The sequence below is a fragment of the Anomaloglossus baeobatrachus genome, chromosome 10 (assembly GCF_048569485.1).
Source record: "Anomaloglossus baeobatrachus isolate aAnoBae1 chromosome 10, aAnoBae1.hap1, whole genome shotgun sequence".
NCBI lineage: Eukaryota > Metazoa > Chordata > Amphibia > Anura > Aromobatidae > Anomaloglossus > Anomaloglossus baeobatrachus.
In genome coordinates, this window is record NC_134362.1 from 25724709 (window position 1) to 25746460 (window position 21752).

A 21752-nucleotide genomic window follows, 5' to 3' on the forward strand; every position below is an offset into this window, starting at 1 on the left:
ACTTTAATAAAAGGCATAACCTAAAAAAATTGGAAAAACATGGTGTAATTCTTCCAGAAACAGCGCCACCCCTGACTGTAGGTCGTTTGTGGTATTACATCTCTTCCCCTTTAACCTCAATACAAGACATAACCTAATAAGGTTGGAAAAACATGGTCGTTCTTCCAGAAACAGCGCCACCCCTGGCAGGAGGTCATTTGTGGTATTACAACTCTTCCCCTTTAACTTCAATAACAGACATAACCTAAAAAAGTTGGAAAAACATGGTGTAATTCTTCCAGAAACAGCGACACCCCTGGCTGTAGATCATATTGTTCTGATAAGACCCAATGGCCCCTGCTCTGCGTAACCGGACCTGAGCGTCTTATAATTGGCAGGAGATGACACGGTCGAAATCTGAAGGAATCTTTTACTGATATTAATTGTAGCTCAAGGTTCAGGAGGAAATTATACTTCAAAGAGGAAAAAAAATCAAAGGTCAAACTTTGGTTGGATACAGGAAAGTCGTCACGATATAATAGTGCCGGAGCGTTATAATGGACAGAAAGGTATCTGGGGGTTTAGTGGTCCGGGGGAAGGGGGGGGGCACATACTTTTATAAATCAATGACTTGAGAGTGAACCCAAACACACTGATGTTAACAGTTTTATGCTGGGAGTTGTAGTTCCACTATATGGCCACCTTTTAAAAAAAAGTATTTTCTATGTCCTATTGATGAACTACAACCCCCAGCTCGCAGCATTTTCAATGGCCAACCCATTAAAGGCTGTCTTGTTCTTTTGCGCCATTTCTTTTAAGCATTCCACGGCCTAAAATTTGGTAGATCTAAAATATCAACCGGACACATTTAAGTATCAAAACAATCTTTTTTTTTTTAATATAATAATAAGTTAACATCTCAAATTACATTCATTCCTTGAAATGAAACAATATATATATACACATATATATTTATATTAAGAAGGAAAGCTGTGGAAATAAATAGATACATATACAAGATGAGAGTATCAAATAAATTATCCGGCCCAACCCGGTCTGACATTGCATAAGGCTTTTTTTTCCCCGCGGATAAATAAATAACACTAAGCAAATAGTGAAGGATCTTCCATCTTCATCATGGTTGTTCAATCGTCAGCTCGATTAGGCTCCAACAATCAAATCTTGCTCAACTTGCTTTGTCCGACTTTCTGTCTTCAGAGTCGGCGCTTTAGCCTCTGCTTTCTTATTTGGTCCATAATTCATGGGCACTGTAACGGGACAAAGGGGGAAAAAAAGTTAATATAATCCCTATAGGGTAATTCAAGAGCAATCACACATTGACATAGCTCTACATATAGTGTATACTGATATATACTACATACAGAGCTTTTACATCATTACACAGCTTAACTATGGTTTGTCCCTTTAATTAATAATTGAAGACCTAATGATCCATGTAAATAAGAGATTATTAAAAAAGGGGGAAAAAAGTTAATCTAATCCCTATAGGGTCATACAAGTGCAAGCCTACATAGACATAACTCTGTATATAGTGTATACTGATATACACTACATACAGAGCTCTTAAATCATTACACAGCTTAACTATGGTTTGACCCTTTTAATTAATAATTTAAAGACAGAATTCTGCATGTAAATAGATTTATAAAAGGGGTAAAAAGTTAATATAATCCCTATAAGATCATGCTAGTGCAATCCTACATAGACATAGCTCTGTATATAGTGTATATTGATATACACTCCATACAAAGCTCTCAAATCATTATGTAGATTAATTACGGTTTGTCCCTTTAATTAATAATTTAAAGACATAATTCTGCATGTAAATAGGATATTATTCTAAAACCACTATCTAAGAACTCAAAAAGTTTCCTTTTCATTTCAGTCTAATTTTGGGTGTAATAATAAAGAAAAAAATAAATAATTTTTGTAAAAAGGCTAAAAAATGCTTTTTTATAACATTTACATAGCTCTGTATATAGTGTATACTGATATACACTACATACAGAGCTCTCAAATCATTACGCAGCTTAACCACAGTTTGTCCCTTTTAATTAATAATTTAAAGACTTGATTATGCATATAAATAGGAGATTATTATAAAACCACTATCTAAGAAGTCAAAAAGTTGCCTTTTTGTTTTCATTTCAGTCTAATTTTGGGTGTAATAATAAAGAATAAAATAATAATTATTTTTGTAAAAATTCTAAAAAAAAATGCATGTTTTATAGAGAAAGTTTTTGGATTATTCAGATTTTCTTAAATCCATTGTAATCGAAGTGACTTTGGAAATGAGAATTTGCAGACTAAATATTATTTAAATACATTCTGTTATACATTAATATGTATTTAATGCCCCTCCCAAAGTATAGGAAAAAAAAATCATGGAGTTTAGGGCCCAAAATTGAAAAAATAAACTTGAAAAAAAAAAAAAAATATATATATATATATATATATATATATATATATATATATATATATATATATATATATATATATATATATATATATATATATATTATAAATATTATTATATTATAATTTTAATATAATTATATTATATTGTATTATTATATTATCTATATATTTATTTAAAAAAATGCATTTCTTTAATGTTCTATAATGTAAAAAAAATGGTAAAAATGACGGCAAAAAAATATGTTACAAAGGCTAAGACTGAAGCGTCTGAGTCTCTTCGTGTCGCAGCCACATGGCAGAAGGAGCTGGAGCTCCTTCCTGTTACTCCTCATATTTCATCGGCCACGTTCTTAAGTATCTCGCCACATTATGAATGTCAGAGACAATATATATACTTAGGTCAAAGATTTAGAAATTGTTTTTTTTAAAAAAAAATGTTCCTCCGCAAAATATATACGGTTACAACCTATATTTATTTAGCATTTTTCAATTATTCGATATATCACATTTATGTAATTATCTTGTACCTAAGATACTATATAGACATTTTGGAGAGACGTGGCTATCCTCCATGCTGGCAGATGTACAAAAACATTTGCTAAATGATCAAGATCCAAACATTCTTGGATATATAAGCGCCAGACTGAATGCGTCTCAATGCCAGCTGGTAGCCAGAAAGCCCACGCTTGTGGATGGACATGTGCCGGCACGTTGGGCCGCCAGATCTGATCAGGTTTCTGTTCTCACCTGTAAGGTGGGGTGCTGTTGCATGAATCCAGTCTCTGGATCACACACACGACGGGGCCACCCTCCTCTCGCTGTTCTGGCGCGACCTAAAATGTTGGATGGCCTCCTTGTTCTGGAAGTCAATCAAGGCCATGGTGATAGCCGCGTTCCAACAGCTTTCATCTGTGCATCGGAAATCGATCTCCTTATTGTCGTTGGTGACAATGGTGAAGTAGATGTATTTTCCCGTCCGCTCAACACAATCCAACTTCTTGATGGACTGGAACTTGAGTTCTTTGCACTTGGTCTTCTTCTGGCCATCGGCGAACATGCTGAGGCTAGCCTTGGTCAAGACGCAATGCTTCTTTCTCCAGAACTGTAGGAGATTGTCGCTTCTTTTTTCCAGTTCTCCTTCCATGATCACGTCTGGGTTGACCTGCATTTTCATTATTTGGTGGGTCGGAATGCTGGAAGACAATGTGGGCACAAGTTCTACTGGGTTCTCCTTGATGGAAGCCACCGGGGATAGTCCTACGCTCCGGATCTCCAGGTTGTGCCTTTGGCTGTGTCTGGGACTGTGAATGAGAAGAATAGGGAGCTATGTTAGAATTTATGTCACCCACACCACTCCCTCCCATCCTTCCCAGTGACGGGCTTTGGAATGCAGTTCCGCCCAGAGCTTAGTCACTGGTCTGCCCTGGTGTCTGGGATTGAACTCACACAGTGGCACACCCACCGCTGCTAGCCCTGGCTTCATTCATAACTCTGCTCCTCTCACATCACGCAGCTGCGCACACAACCACCGCTCCAACGCTGCGACGATTGCAGCAATTTCCACCAAAGAAATCGTCCAACGTTCCGACAATTGCAACAATGTCTACCAAAGAAATTGTCCAACTTTCCGACAATTGCAACAATGTCTACCAAAGAAATTGTCCAACGTTCCGACAATTGCAACAATGTCTACTAAAGAAATCGTCCAACGTTCCGACAATTGCAACAATTTCTACCATAGCTTTCCTTCTTGGAAACTGAATGTTTACTTTTGCTACAAGTTTGTTCTGTTGCTACAATGTATCGAAACATACATTTTGCAAATAGTCTTGATTAAAAATGTCCTGTCGTTTTGTGTATACAGCTCCCATGCAGATCTATGTGTCTCCCAGGCTTAGAAATAAATAGTGCATAATCTAAACCATGTTTCTGCAAGTTTCCTCTGGGTTCTCACATTGCAAAGACATACTGATAGGGAATATGGTGACAGTGATGATAATGTATGTAAAGCGCTACGGAATATGATGGCGCCATATAAGAAATGCATAGAGGATGTCTTTGTCTTTGCAAGGCATGCTGAGGCTTGTAGTGCTCAAGAGATAACTATGACCTATTTCAAATGCAATGTAGCTTTTTGGTGCCCCCTCTGGCACCCAGGCCCCCGGCACATGCATCCTATAAAGCGCTATGGAATATGATGGCGCCATATATAAGTAATGCATAAAGGTTTTTTTTGCTGTACTAGAGCTGGACAGTAAGGCATGCTGAGGCTTGTAGTGCCCAATAGAAGACTATGACCAATTTCCAATGTAGAGTAGCTTTTTGGTGCCACCACTGGCACACAGACCCCGGCACATGCACCCTTTAAAGCGCTATGGAATATGATGGCGCCATATATAAGCAATGCATAAAGGATGTTTTTGCTCTACAAGAGCTGGACAGTAAGGCATGCTGAGGCTTGTAGTGCTCAGTAGATGACTATCTCCTATTTCCAATGCTTTTTGGTGCCTCCTCTGGCACACAGACCCCGGCACATGCATCCTCTTTACCTGCAGAGGTCGCAGTCGCCTCCAGGGCTTGGAGCCCACCGATCCATATGATCACCCCCATACCATAAATCACCAGTAATATTTGGGGGATTTTGGCCCATGAACTTCATGTTATGCGCCTGCTGCTACCCCCCAATCCCCTGCGGATGGAGACTATAGGTGGATGTAGGACATTGTGCCAAAGTGCTAAGAGTTGGGAAAAGTTGCCGGGCAGTCTGATACTTGTAGTTCTACAAGAGATCCGCTGTGCATCCGATCACTTGTGGCTCTCCATATACAACGAGGACACACTTGTCCGCATTGTAGCGGTGTCATTTCCTGACCCCCCGCTGGGACAGTGCCGGTTTTTTACAGTTTGAGCAGGTTTTCCCTGTTTTGTTAAGCAGCAGAGATGGCAGATTGATATCGGCAGACAAGCGCTTAAAGGGGAATTCCAGCAACACATTGAACTTCTTTGCGTGAAGGTTTTATCAATTAATACCGCGATACAATGCCAAATCATTCTGTGCAATACCCATATAATAAATAATACTGCAATACACTGCCTGCATACCGCTACTGGAATTACCAATAGGGCAGAGTGTGGTTTTTGCTCTATTCTCAAGTTATTTCTGCAAACCAGTATCTACGGGACCCCTAGGAAGTGCGGTCAATTGCCCAAAATTCCACCCTTTACAATTAGCCTTGGTGAAGCCACATATTGCACCTATACTATTAAGAGGATCCAGGTGGTCCAGGGGCGGACATATCATTGGTGCAACCTGTGCAGCTGCACTGGGTCCCGAGAGGTTGGGGGGTCATTTCTACCTCTAAAGCAGGTGGAGTTGTGGATTTTGTTGAATTATTGGACTGGAAAGGGCCCATATATTGTTCTTGCACAGGGGCCCATATATTGTTCTTGCGCAGGGGCCCATATATTGTTCTTGCACAGGGGCCCATATATTGTTCTTGCACAGGGGCCCATATATTGTTCTTGCAGAGGGGCTCATATATTGTTCTTGCACAGGGGCCATATATTCTTGCACAGGGGCCATATATTGTTTTTGCAGAGGGGCTCATATATTGTTCTTGCACAGGGGCCATATATTCTTGCACAGGGGCCCATATATTGTTCTTGCACAGGGGCTCATATATTGTTCTTGCACAGGGGCCATATATTGTTCTTGCACAGGGGCCCATATAGTGTTCTTGCACAGGGGCCATATATTGTTCTTGCACAGGGGCCCATATAGTGTTCTTGCACAGGGGTCCATATATTGTTCTTGCACAGGGGCCCATATAGTGTTCTTGCACAGGGGCTCATATATTGTTCTTGCACAGGGGCCCATATACTGTTCTTGCACAGGGGCCCATATATTGTTCTTGCACAGGGGCTCATATATTGTTCTTGCACAGGGGCCATATATTGTTCTTGCACAGGGGCCATATATTGTTCTTGCACAGGGGCCATATATTGTTCTTGCACAGGGGCCATATATTGTTCTTGCACAGGGGCCCATATATTGTTCTTGCACAGGGGCCCATATATTGTTCTTGCACAGGGGCCCATATATTGTTCTTGCACAGGGGCCCATATATTGTTCATGCACAGGGGCCCATATATTGTTCTTGCACAGGGGCCATATATTGTTCATGCACAGGGCCCCATATATTGTTCATGCACAGGGGCCCATATATTGTTCTTGCACAGGGGCCCATATATTGTTCATGCACAGGGGCCCATATATTGTTCATGCACAGGGGCCATATATTGTTCATGCACAGGGCCCCATATATTGTTCATGCACAGGGGCCCATATATTGTTCTTGCACAGGGGCCCATATATTGTTCTTGCACAGGGGCCCATATATTGTTCTTGCACAGGGGCCATATATTGTTCATGCACAGGGGCCCATATATTGTTCATGCACAGGGGCCCATATATTGTTCATGCACAGGGCCCCATATATTGTTCATGCACAGGGCCCCATATATTGTTCATGCACAGGGGCCCATATATTGTTCTTGCACAGGGGCCCATATCTTGGTCTTGCACAGGGGCCCATATAGTGTTCTCGCACAGGGGCCCATATATTGTTCTTGCACAGGGGCCCATATAGTGTTCTTGCACAGAGGCCCATATACTGTTCTTGCACAGGGGCCCATATAGTGTTCTCGCACAAGGGCCCATATACTGTTCTTGCACAGAAGCCCTTTTCTGTCTGTGTCCATCAGTGAGGTGGTGGTGGTCCATTGCTCTGGTTCTGCGCTTGCGGCCAGGTGGGCTGCAGAACATGTGCTGCATCTTTTGGGGGTCTTGTTCTTCGGGGGGCAGACTTGTCCCATCACAAGCTCCGGAGTGTAAGGAATCCACTGTACAGACGGTTAGTAATTTATGACCATCCACCCGTTGTCGTCCGGAGCATCTTCTGGGCTGATAACATCAGAAGAGGGGCCCGAGGCTTCGTGTCTCCTCATCTCCAGGACTGCGGTTACATGTCCGGTCACGTCACCCCTCCGGCCTGTACACAAGACCCATGGGCCCATCTGTCCATTACAGCACAAAGTATATTATAAAAAGGATGGGGGGGATAAAATGTGACATTGGAAATTTTGCAAGGGCATAATGGGAATAGTTAGATAAGTGAGGCTAATCTAATGCAATGCGTTTTTAGGGCACACATAGAACTGTGCGTATTGGTAATTAATCAAATTGTCCTGGGTAGTGCATTCCAGAAAACCTGTACAGCATGAGAGAAGTGTTGGAGATGAGAGTGGGGGGTTCGGATTATAGAGAATGTCAGTCTTAAGTCATTAGCAGAATGGCGGGAATGAGTAGGGTGATGCAGAACTGTGGAGGAATTTGTGGATGAGAACGATGCATTTATATTAGATTCTTAAGTGGATGGGTAACCAGTGCAATGGCTGGCAGAAGGTGGAGGCATCGGTGTAATGTCTGGAAAGGAGTGTGATCCTTGTTGCTGCATGCAGGAGGGATTGGAGAGGGGAGAGTTTAGTAACGGAGACCAATTAGTGGAGAGTTGCAATAGTCCCGAGGAGAATGAATAAGAGCGACAGTAAGAGTTTTTGAGTCAAAGTTCAAATTCTAGAGGTGTTTTTGAAGTGGATGTGACATGAGCGAGAGAATGGTCGGATGTGGGGAGTGAAGGAAAGATCTGGTAGAACCACACACGGAAATGGCAATGACCAAAAGTTAACATGAATCTCAAACCTAAAACAAGATCTGAAAACAGGGCCCCCCCCCTTATGCACAGGTTGTGTGTGGTACTGCAGCTCAGCCCCATTCACCCAGCACTCATGGACTGGGATGGCACCATACAACCCATTAATAGAGCCAATCTTGTCACTAGGTCACAAGTGATATGTAACTATTTAGAGCTCAGTTGCAATACCAGATGCAACCTATAGACCAAAGTGGCGCTATATCTGGAGGGATTCCTTTAAAGTTGTATATAACTCCTTAGAAGTGTATGAAGGGTTTGTAGTTGTCACATCGTTGGCATTTAGCTTGCTTGGTGTTTGGAGATCATGCTGAAGCTCGCGTCTGTTTTTGGGTGACGCGCACCTACAGACGTTACTGACACTGAAGTTTCCCACGCGCCTCCCATTGTTCGCAGGACACTCCTTGTAGCACCTTCCAACACAAGCAGAACTAAACCAGACTGAGGTGGATACGCGAGATGCTTGTGATACTTTGCTGATAAGTCCTTGACATTTCACACTGTGACCTCCACAAAGTGATACAATGTCACCACTGGGTTCCCGCAACTCCAGAATCTGAGGCTTAGACAAATCTGACCGGTACTGCGGCACCTTCCTTTCTTTTAGGGGGGGTTAGAAGATTTTGGGGGGTTTGAATGCCGGATATTTCCCCAGCATTAGCCCCTGTAGGAGACGTGCAGGACTTTATAGATGACCTAAGTGTTAAGTCACCATACACATTAGACTGTCGGATGATCTACGGTGGGTTCAGCCAATGTTGGTCTCCTGTGTATTTGGGCCGCAGCAGATTGAAAGCCACCGTCTTCCAGAGTAGCCCTCCCTTCTGGCTCATAGATGTGACCCCCCCCCCTCCATGATCCCGAAAGGAGGGCTTCTCTGTAAGAACGATTCCGCATGGGATAGGTGATAATTGCCGATCGCTGGGGGTCTAACTTTTGGGACCCCCACCAATCCTGAGAACGTGGCCGGTTGGTCGGGCAATCGTATGTCCGCTCCATTCATTTTCTATAGCTCTGTTGGATATAGCCAATAGCAGTGCCCTAGTTTTGAGATTGGTTGGGGTCCAAGTGGTGGGACCCCCTTTCCTACGGATGGGTGATAACTGAAAAACTTGGTACGAACCCTTTAAAGGCTAAAGCCCCTTTCACATTGCGTCCTGATCTCCGTTCAGTGGTCTCGTCGGGGCTTCCGACTGAACCCATCCACAAAACGAGTTTAGGACATATGTGCCAATGGGGCCATTGACTATAATGGTGCAGACGGAGTCACCGTGTGATCTGTTGTGCACCATTTTCGGTGGTATATGCCTGTTGGTGGTGGACGCCCAGACATAGTAGACTACGTCTAGGTGTCTTCTTCCAATAGGCATATACGCCCGAAAATGGTGCACGACACAGCACACGGTGACTCCGTCTGCACCATTATAGTCAATGGCCCCATTGGCACATACGTCCGACACCCATTTTGTGGGGGGGTGGGTCGGAAGCCTCAACAGGACCACTGGACGGAGATCAGAATGCAATGTGAAAGGGGCTTTAAGGAAATCATGGCAGGGGACCCCAGTAATGAGCCAAAATCTATAAGAATGGCTTCCTCTTGGTTACCCTAAGACAGACTTGGTGCATATGTGCTATTATGGTATAAAGGGGGGTTGAGAGTAAGGGACCCCCATGTATGACCCCCATAGGATGTAAATACTGAGCTTGAGCAATGACATTTATATTTACAGGAGAATTTGTAACGTGACGTTTCGCTTTCTGTTGGGCTTCACCACCGGATACGTGTCAGTGAATAGAATGCGAGCTTACAGTAAGCGGGGCCGTCCTGACGAGGATCCCATAAATACACTGTAAACATCGGGCCCACGTTTAGCAGAAATGGTCTCTTAAATGTTTATATACAATCCATTAACGTGTGTGCAATGGCCGGGGCTTGTGTGACACTTCCGATGTCCTGTCTGCCGCGTTTCGTAAATTTCTTATATTCCCGTCCTCATAGCTAAACAATGGGGTCTTGTGACGCGGCTTCTATAGGGGACACGGGGCTCTGCACATGTAAGGACATGTCCCATTGCTGGAATTTGCCTTCTCTTCTGTAAATAAATGTTCCTCCTACGCCTCGCTCGCTCCCAGATGAAATCTGATATCTGCCGAAGCTGCGAGGACGCCCAGGAGAGCTCATTCTCAATATTCTGGGCGTTTACACAAAAAAATAATTGACTCAGGGCCAATTGTTCCCACACACCCTTTAATTCCCTTTCTGAGAGATCGTAATAGCGGAACAAGCTGAGAACGGGCCGGAAAGTTCTTACATGGAGGGTGTATGTCCAACTATGGTGCCCTCATATCAGGGGGGTTGTGTGCTCCTCAAACTATGGTGCCCTTATATCATGGGGTTATGTGCTCCTCAAACTATGGTGCCCCCATATCAAGAAGTTATGTGCTCCTCAAACTCTGGTGCCCTCATAACAAGCGGTTATGTGCTCCTCAAACTATGGTGCCCCCATATCAAGGGGTTATGAGCTCCTCAAACTATGGTTCCCCCATATCAAGGGGTTATGAGCTCCTCAAACTATGGTTCCCCCATATCAAGGGGTTATGAGCTCCTCAAACTACGGTGCCGTCATATCAAGGGGTTATGTGCTCCTCAAGCCATGGTGCCCTTATGTAATGGGGTTATGTGCTCCTCAAACCATGGTGCCCTTATATAATGGGGTTATGTGCTCCGCAAACTATGGTGCCATCATATCATGGGGTTATGTGCTCCTCAAACCATGGAGTCCCAATATCAAGGGGTTATGTGCTCCTCAAACTATGGCGCCCCCTTATCAAGGGGTTATGTGCTTCTCAAACTACGGTGCCGTCATATAAAGGGATTATGAACTCCTCAAACTATGATACCCCCATATCAAGAATATGTGCTTCTCAAACTATGGTGCCCTTATATCATGGGGTTATGTGCTCCTCAAACTATGGTGCCCTTATATCATGGGGTTATGTGCTTCTCAAACTATGGTGCCGTCATATCAAGGGATTATGGGCTCCTCAAACTATGATACCCCCATATCAAGAATATGTGCTCCTCAAACTATGGTGCCGTCATATCAAGGGGTTATGTGCTCCTCAAGCTATGGTGCCCCCCATATCAAGGGGTTATGTGCTCCTCAAGCTATGGTGCCCCCCATATCAAGGGGTTATGTTATGTGCTGCTCAAACTATGATGCCCCCCACACCTAGGGGGTATGTGACCCCCGCCAGATGGTAACAAAAACATGTGGGAAAACCAACATTTGGAAAGCCCAATGCAAAATGTTGGCTTTTTTTGTTGTACCAGACTGGTCTTTGGGCACTTGGGCACCAGGGTCTGAGTGGAACGACAACCTTGGCACCTCGTATAAATTTTCTGGCACTAGCAGCCTGACATAGGATGACTTGGTTCTTATTTGATCCAAGATCCTTGGGTTAATTTTTCACACCTTTTGACATCCTATGGTGTCTCCTTCCCATCACCCGTTAGGGACCACACCATAATGATCTGTCTTGGAGCATCATGGCATCTGCACGATTTGTCCACCTTTTACCAACTTTGTGAGAGACCATTCCTAGCCTTGTCCCCTCTATAATGGAACCACCGGTCCTTCACACCCCCTTACGCCTCTTTCAAGCCCCCTAAATACACCTAAATACACAGTAGGAGACTGTCTACTGATGGAGAACCTCTGAGTCACGCCTTCTGGAAGTATTGCTTTCCGGAAGACTTTGGCCATGCCCACTTCTCTAGAAGGCTGGGAGGTCTCCCCTTTATTTTCCTGTTAACCTCATGGATGTTCTGAGATTTGGCAATGGTTTGTCCCTATGGTAAATAATGATTTTAACATCTGGGACCCAAAATTTGGGAAATTCCATCTTCAACTTGAAATTCCTGACATCTGTTACTTTCCAGCTTGCATTCAGATCAGGTTGGAAGATGTATTTGCACAATTCATCAATGTCTACTTGGAGCATGGATATCGACGGCGGCCATCAGACTAGACCCATGATTGGGCGTCCATATAGCAAGGGAGGTATTAGAAGGGGTTTTGCGGAAACATAATGGTCATGGCCGATACTTGGACGTTGCTCAAGGGTCCTTCAACAAGATCCAGAGGCCATAGCCTCCAGCTGGAGACAAGTTTTTAGTCATTGGTGGGAGAAGGAAAAAGATGGAGGTCATCGTCCTCCATTGTCTTTGATCAGTCAAGGTCATTGCTCCTCCATTATACAGATAAGTCGCTGCCTCTATCAGATCTCCGTTCCCAAATGACGTGTGTATCTGGACAGGTTATTACATCCGTAAAGCTGGAATTCCTAGATAATACTGTGAAGAAATAAATAAAATTGCAACGAGTAAGGACCATCCATAGCCTCCAGCTGGACACAAGTTTTTAGTCATTGGTGGTAGAAGGAGAAAGATGGAGGTCATCGTCCTCCATTGTCTTTGATCAGTCAAGGTCATTGCTCCTCCTTATCTAGAGGCCATTATACAGCTGAATCGCTGCCTCTATCAGATCTCCGTTCCTGAATGACGTGTGTATCTGGACGGTTACAGGTTATTACATCCATAAATCTGGAATTCCATAAATATTACTGTCAAGACTGAAATAAAACCGCAACGGGTAAGGACCGTCCATTGCAACGGAGCATCCTTGAAGGCCTAGAAGTACAAGCAGTAGATACTACATGACATGCACTGATCGCAGCCGTTACAGTGGTCTGAGGTGCAGTGAATGGGAGATAGACACATCCCCACCAAACCTGCAAGAACCAGGAGGTTCAGGATGAACAAAGGGGGGGTCTAGTCCCTTCCTGCTTTGGGATCTTCACTTCTCAGATTTTCCCATTTTGCATATTGCCATTTAGGCCGTAGATAATAATTAAAACCAATCAATTAGCATTTTTTTATCGGCCATAAGTATCTTCTGGGAAAAATTTTAAAACATCATTAGTTTTTATGTGACAAATTCCCAGGAGCGGCCTAAACCTGTAAAGTCGTCCCCAGAGCCCGGGCTCCCGGCCGTTCCCACACAAGGATAAAGGGTGGATGTCCCGAGGATCCGCCCTCCTTTAATCATGTCGTTAAAGAAAAAAGAGGTTAACGAGTCGAGTTGTTGTGTATAATCAGCTTTAATTAAACTGTAAACGGCCGGAGTAATCGGAGTCTGCGGCAGCATTTCCAGCATATTACATAATGATTCCGGCATTATCCCAGTGTTTGTACAATGCTTTTCCCGAAATCGTAGCGTGACGCCCTGTCCTCCTATACCTCCATCTACTGTACTGCCATACAGTGCACAAGTAACCAAACCATATAGGGTTAATTATAAAGGCCAATTATGTTGTGTAAATACATGGGTAAATAATACTTCCATATAGCCGCCACATTAATCACGCTATACAGTGCTGCGACCACTATACAATGCAGTGATAATGTGATGCAATGTAAATACCACCGTATAGTGCATAAATAAAACCACTATATAATGCAATGATAATGTAACGCAATGTAAATACGGTACCACCATATAATGTATAAATAAAACTACTATACAATGCAGTTGTAAATACCACCATATAGTGCATAAATAAAAACCACTATACCATGCAGTGATAATGTAATGCAATGTAAATACAACAATACAATGATAATGTAACTCAATGTAAATACGGTACCACCATATAATGTATAAATAAAACCACTATACCATGCAGTGATAATGTAATGCAATCTAAATACAACAATACAATGATAATGTAACTCAATGTAAATAACACTGTATAGTGCATAAATAAAACCAGTATACAATGCAATGATAATGTAACTCAATGTAAATACGGTACCACCATATAATGCATAAATAAAACCACTATACAATGCAGTGATAATGTAAAGCAATGTAAATACCACCATATAGTGCATAAGTAAAACCACTATACAATGCAATGATAATGAAATGCAATGTTTATACCACCATATAGTGCATAAATAAAACCACTATACAGTGCAGTGATAATGTGATGCAATGTAAATACAGTACCTCCATATAATGCATTAAAAAACCCACTATAAAATGCAGTTGTAAATACCACCATATAGTGCATAAATAAAAACACTATACAATGCAATGATAATGAAATGCAATGTAAACACCACCATATAATACCTAAGTAAAACCACTATACAATGCAGTGATAATGTGATGCATTGTAAATACCACCATATAGTGCTAATTATAAAGGCCAATTATGTTATGTAAAGACAAATAACACTTCCATGTAGCTGACACATTAACTATGGTATACACTGCTGCGACCACTATACAGTGCAGTGATAATGTAATGCAATGTAATGTAATCACTACCATATAGTGCATAAAACCACCATACAATGCAATGATAATTTAACGCAATGTAAATACCACCATATAGTGCATAAATAAAACCACTATACAATGCAGTGATAATGTAAATACCACCATGTAGTGCATAAATAAAACCACTATACACACAACTCCTGTACCTAAAAGAGGATCCTAAAATTGGAAATAGACCCTAAAAAGGGAGTTTTGGCCGCGCGTCTCTTCCACTTTCCTTCTTATTAATATCATAACTTATGATGCTTCTTATAGGAATGAGGGGATTTTAAGCAATATCTCAAGTAGAATTACGTAAAGCAGAATCAATTTTCCGGGACTTCTCCATTTTGGGACTTTTTTTTCAGTAGACGTTAATGACTCACACTGGCAAGTTGTTCTGTGTCTTTAAAATAAATAAATAAATAAACAAGTTTCATTTATTGGCATTTAATGACCACACAGGACAGGGCCTTGTTCTGGAGGTAGTGTCGTAATGTCATAATGGAAGCAGCAGTCACAGCACACGGGGGTCTTAAAAGGAATTAAAGGGAATCTGTCAGCAGGTTTTTGCTCTGTAATATGAGTGCAGCATGATGTAGGGGCTGAGACCCTGATTCCAGCAATGTGTCACTTACTAGGCTGTGTGCTGCTGTTTCACTAAAATCAGTGTTTTATCAGCAGGAGATTATCACTGCAGGACTAGGTGTTGCATACTTCCTAGTCCAACCACACCCCTCACCACTGATTGAATGCACAGTGTTGGGGGCGGGGTTATAGACAGCTCAGCATTCTGAGCTCTGCTAGATCTGCAGTGACAGCAAGTGACACATCACTGGAATCAGTGTCTCAGCCCCTACATCAGATTACATAGCAAAACTCTGCTGACAATTTTCTTTTTAATAGAGCATTTGCTGCACAATGCGGATGAAGCAGGCACCAGTTACCTTTCTGGATGTAATCTGTCCCGCACTTGTAGACCTGATCGGGGGATTAGATTCGCTGCTCTGGAGCGGAAATCTCCGTTGACTTTCCCCTGCCATAGACTCTATGAAAGGTTACGATAACATTATTTAGCCGTGTAAATTAAATTAAATTGCCGCTTATCTCCGGATTCTTGCCTCAAGTTGTTTATACAGAAATGTTGAATTGTGTAATGTCCCGGGGTGTGCGCCGCTATCGCTCCTCCATTCACGGACCAGTATTTGCTTTGCAATTTAGCCACTTAGCGTGAATCCTGAATGGATGATTTACCGGCCGCGGTGTAAATGGCGCATTCACTCCATACAAGACCGTATCAGCTTATCACAGAGTGTTCAGCGCGGACGGATAAGCGGCAATCACCGAGCATTGTTCCCGGCTCCATGATTTTCCGTAAGCTGATTTTACCATTGCGATTTTTCAACTTGAGTCAGTGAACCAAAAGTGAGTACACCCCTCACATTTTTGTAAATATTTTATCATATCTTTTTATGGGACAACACTAAAGATCTGACCCTGTGATACAATGTTGTGTCCTCTAAATAACTCAACACACAGCCATTAATGTCGAAACCGCTGGCAACAAAAGTGAGTACACCCCCAAGTGAAAATGACCAAACTGTCTCGGTGTCATGTGACTCATTAGTGTTACAAGGTCTCAGGTGTGAATGGGGGGCAGGGGTGTTACATTCGGTGTTATCTCTCACACACTCTCTCATACTGGTCACTGGAAGCTCAACATGGCTCTACATGGCAAATATTTCTCTGAGGATCTGAAAAAAAGAATTGTTGTTCTACATAAAGATGGCCGAGGCTATAAGAAGATTGTCAGCACCCTGACACTGAGCTGCAGCACAATGGCCAAGACCATACAGCGGTATAACAAGACCGGATCCACTCAGAACAGACCTCGCCATGGCCGACCACAGAAGCTGAGTGCATGAGCTCAGCGTCATATCCAGAGGCTGTCTGTCCAGAATAGACGAATGAGTGCGGCCATCATTGCTGCAGAGGTTACAGGGGTGGGGGGTCCGCCTGTCAGTGCTTAGACCATACACCGCACACTGCAGAGGTTACAGGGGTGGGGGGTCCGCCTGTCAGTGCTCACACCATACACCACACATTGCAGAGGTTACAGGGGTGGGGGGGTCCACCTGTCAGTGCTCAGACCATACGCCGCACTCTGCAGAGGTTACAAGGGTGGGGGTCCGCCTGTCACTGCTCAGACCATAGGCGGCACACTGCAGAGGTTACAGGGATGGTGGTGTCCGCCTGTCAGTGCTCAGATCAATTGCTGCACACTGCAGAGGTTACAGGGGTGGGGGGGGGTCTGCCTGTCAGTGATCAGATCATTTGCTGCACACTGCAGAGGTTACATGGGTGGGGGGGGGGGTCTGCCTGTCAGTGATCAGATCATTTGCTGCACACTGCATCACATTGCTCTGCATGCCTGTTGTTCCAAAAGGAAGCCTCTTCTAAAGATGATGTACAAGAAAGCTGCAAACAGTTTGCTGAAGACAAGCAGACTAAGGACATGGATTACTGGAACCGTCCTGTGGTCTGATGAGGCCAAGAAAAACTTATTTGGTTCAGATGGTGTCCGGCATGAATAGTGGCAACCAGGTGAGGAGAACAATGACAAGTGTGGCCTGCCTACAGTCAGGCATGGTGGTGGAGGGTCATAGTTTGAGGCTGCATGAATTCTGCTGGCTGTGGGGACCACCACTGCGTTGCTAATGAAGTTGAGGGTAAAGGAGCTGGATCGGCTAAGCGTCTCCAGACCTAAACCCCATTGAGCATCTGTGCGGCCTCCTCAAAAAAAAAAGGTGGCGAAGCGCAAGGTCTGTAGCATCCACCAGCTCTGTGATGTCATCATGGAGGATGAAGAGGATCCAGCGGCTCCTGTGAAAGCTCTAGTGACTCCAGGCCTAGGAGAGTAACTCTGCTGCACTGCTTAGAGTCCACACTCACATAGCGCTCTGCCCGGTTTGCATTAGACTCTTTCACACTCTCAGTTGTGTTATATCAACTCTGCACTGGACTGTGACAAACTCAGCTCTGCGGCTTCAGATATTCTGCAACTCGGCTCTGCTTTTTCAGCTTCTCATTGATGAGTTTCCTTTGCTCCTTTGTGAATTGCAACATTGTTGCCATGAGCTTGTCTCTGCTTCTTTGGGTCCCATGGTTCCTGTTTGCTTCTGTAGTTGACATTCGGTCACGGCTTCCGTTGCTCCATCTGGATCTTTCTGCTGCACTAACGTCATCGGTCCGTGCTCTATAACAAGAGCTTTCATCCGGGCCGAGAGCTTGGAGGATCCGCGTCACTGAGCGAGACGTAATAGAATTACAGGAATGATCATTGCAGCGGTGGCGGAGTATGTCTACCCTGAGAGCGGGCAGTAACCGGTCACTTATGTGATGGTGATGATGATGATGATGATGATGATAAAGTAAGGACTGCATGTAAGAGAACAAAATAGAAACAAATCAATGGTACCAAAATAAAATATATATTGTATAAGATCCAACCCCACACCCACAGCAGCACAGAGCATTTTTCCAAAAATAGCGCCACTCCTGTCCAAAGGTTGCAGCTGGTATTGCACCTCATACCCTTTCATATCAACAGGGAAGAGCTGCATTGCGAGACCCAAGCCAAGCAACAAAAAATCAACTTTGGATATGTTCACACATGGCGTTTTTGCTCCATTTTACAGCGCCTACATAATGAGTGAATTATCTGAAACCTTACATACATGCTGTTTTTTTCTGTGCATATTTTGAGCCCTGCTGCATTTTTTTTATCACTTCTTTCAGTATTTTCCAGCGCTTTTCACTCATTCAAATGCATGGGTGAATAATAAAAAAAAAAAAAAAAAAATAATGAAAAAAAAAACTGTGCAAAAAAGGAAAAAATTACAAAAAATATGAGTATCGTATACATTGCATTATTGATATTAATCCGACTTTCTGATCAAAATCGGATATAATTTCTGTGGATCCCTTTGTCAGACATGTGAATGGCCCTGTAGGTACGAGTGCTATTTGTGAAAAACATGGATAACACTCATATGCAAAAATCGGACATCTGAATGAGGCCTAAGGGTGTATTCACATGCTTGAGTATTTATAGCAGCTGTTTCTGCACCAAAAACTAGAACGTTGGCAGGAAAACGTACAATATGTGTGATTTTGCTCTCGTTTTTTATTATGTGTTTGATGCATTTTACTTGTGTTTTTCCCCATTCATTAGAATGGGTGAAAAATGAAAAAAAGAATCAATGTGAGGAGCAGAAGAAATCAGGGTGGCGGTAAAAGAATGGACCCTATAAAAGTAGGTTTGGACTAGGTCATAGATATACAGTATGCCAAGCGAGATAGAGGGTCAGCATAATGATTGTTTATGGCACTGAACTTCTGGGGCCTATTCCCAACAGATCAGACCATACATCCACAAACCAGTACTCATCTGCTATCCACTCACTGTCACTACAACCTTACACTTTACACTTTTGTGCCAATGGAAGAGCAGGCACTGCCAGACCCAAATATGTCCCTTGGCTGGCACAGACATTTGGACTAAATGATAGTGTTATGGGGGTAAGATGAGACAATGTGGCTGGTAGTCTTATGGGGGCATTGCGGCTGCTTTTTTTTTTTTTTTTTTACAAGGGCAGAGAATGTGACTTTCACATATATGGTGTATGCATTTATATATGTACATTCTTTTACTGTTCCTCACAAAATTCTACATAATTTATTACTCCAAACATTAAACAAGCTGTATTTTTTTTCTAAACAGATGGTTCTAATACATTAATATAACTTTGTGTTCAAGAAACATCATTAAAACTTTTTTTTTTTTTTATTTAGGACCAAGATCCGTGCCCATTGCGGTTCCCTGAGCACAAAAGCTGAATTTTGGATTTTAGAGCAGCAATACCTCATAAAACTACCAGGCTCTATGAAAATAGCTAAAACCTGCACTGTAGCTTTAAAAATGTAATGAATTATATTCCCAGGTTAGTTGATTGGGGCAACCTCTCAACAAAGATAATGTTAGCATAATCATGAGTAATATGTATGCCAAATAATAGCCGGTATGTGTCTGACTGTAACTGAAGGTGCAGCCGGAAATGTAACCACTAGTTAAACAGAAGGACATTTTTTCAGTTTGGAAAGAACCACGAAGGGTTAAGATATGTCATAAAATGTAGTCATAATGGAATCAGGAATTTCAGGGAAAATTTCTGCACCTTCTATTTTATGGGAAATAAGATCAGGGTAATATTGCATGAATATATGTATGTATGTGTGTGTGTGTGTGTGTGTGTGTGTGTATATGTATATGTATATGTATATATATATATGTGTGTGTGTGTATGTATGTATATATATATATATATATATATATATATATATATATATATATATATGTATATATATGTCAGTTTCATGAAGTATATAACTTGGTATATCAACTGTGGCCTGATGTTGGGGGACATAATGGAAAATCTATGACTCTTGTGTTCTATTATACAGACGACGTACGTTTCATAGAATTTTAACATTATAAGCTGAATACATAGAATCTTGCAGCTGAGACTGTGATTAAAGGGACGACAAAAAAGGCACTTCAAGAAAAATATTTATCAGATACCATCTGCACAAACCCAAACACAGTATATGAATATGCGTTTTTGCTGAAAAAGAAGAGACAAACAATTACTTTATTGCAATAATCCCACTATTTGATAAAGAATTCTGAAAGTCTCAAATATTGTATATTCATTAGCATAAGGAACATCGCCACGGTCATAGGTTAGCCACACACTAAATTTTAAGCAGGCCTCCTCATTCCAGTGAGCAAGGAGGCCCGTTTTTACAAAAGACCGGAACAGTCATGGGGTCCGCATCACTGCCAAGCCATGCCTACAAGTGTAGTCATCACAGGATAAGTCTCTACTGCAGAGTGACATCCGAGCCATAATACCAGTGTCACCGGTGTGTTACGGGAAACAGTCATGTGGTTTCTGGCCTTAGAAGGTCACGGTGTTTGGCTGCACAGAATGCTCCATGACTTTCCCTTTTTCTGCTGTCAGTATTCATTGGTATAGGTAGCTTTCCTACTGGATTCATCTCTCCCTTTTGGACCAGCAGGAGTTCACTTTCCACCCAGCTGCTGATCATTAGCATTATCTTGGTGCTTAAATACTCTTTCCACCCTTGGACTGGTGCTGGTGATATTTTTAGTTCATTCTAGCCCTTGTTGCAAGCAGGTGGCTTGTACCCCTCAGTGGTATCGTTGCTGGAAGCTCAGTTGAACGTCTACCGGAGTCATCTAATGATAAGTTGTTCATACTTTTCCCCCTGTGTGTCATCTATAGTTCTTTAGTGGGTTGATGAAGAGCTCATCCCATCCGTTCCCTATTTAGTGCCCAGCATTAGGGATACCTAGGGTCAGCTACTTGCCTCGGCTCAGGGGTGCGGAACCTATCTAGGGTGGTGAGGGACCCCAGGAACCAGCAGTAGGTTTGTTCAGGGGTCACCATCTTCCCTTTCCCTAGACACAGGGACTCCCTTCCCTTTTGCCATGCGCTTGCTATGTCCCCATACCTAGGGTGACAACTAGGGACACTGTGTATCGTAAGACCAGACGGTTTGATAATGTCATAGGCAAGACGTCATCACAAGGCTATGGATATGAGCGAGGCCTCCATATTGCTTGGGCTGCATCAATAAAGACAAGTCATAGAAAAAAAGAAAATTAAACATAAGGCAAAGAAAAAGCAAAAATGGAGAAACAATTATGAAAATAAGACAATTCTCCTCCTGGACTGATCTTTCATTCTCAAAATGCTTGATTGCTTGGTAAAATCTGTGTTCAGTGAATGCAGATTGTTAATGACTTAGATAGGAGTCAATATATATATAAAAATTATATTAAAAAATAACATAAAAATAGACAAAAAATGGTAAATCTGGTGACTATACGCTAACGTCTGATTGCGAGAGGGATGGAGCCATTTCTAGCCGCTGTTGTCAGCCACGCAGGAGGTTGTTTCATTGCACGGACTGTGACATTTTACACTGAGATCTCGCCATTCCTGACATAACGTAACCGCAGACAGGTTGTCATAATGACGGCATTATATCCAGAGGGTGAAAGCCGCGCTGCAGTATATCACTGCAC

The 21752-nt window shown here is 42.7% G+C and overlaps 1 protein-coding gene across 1 annotated transcript; it reads right to left on the reverse strand.

The window, feature by feature from the left end:
- Nucleotides 1-852: 852 nt before the first annotated feature.
- Nucleotides 853-3741, reverse strand: PHLDA2 (pleckstrin homology like domain family A member 2). The gene is made up of 2 exons (XM_075326740.1): nucleotides 3166-3741; nucleotides 853-1247 (listed from the first exon to the last, which is right to left on the reverse strand). The coding sequence occupies exon 1, from the start codon at nucleotides 3590-3592 to the stop codon at nucleotides 3206-3208; it is 387 nt and encodes a 128-aa protein (XP_075182855.1). The 5' UTR covers nucleotides 3593-3741; the 3' UTR covers nucleotides 853-1247; nucleotides 3166-3205.
- Between the last annotated feature and the right edge of the window lie 18011 nt (nucleotides 3742-21752).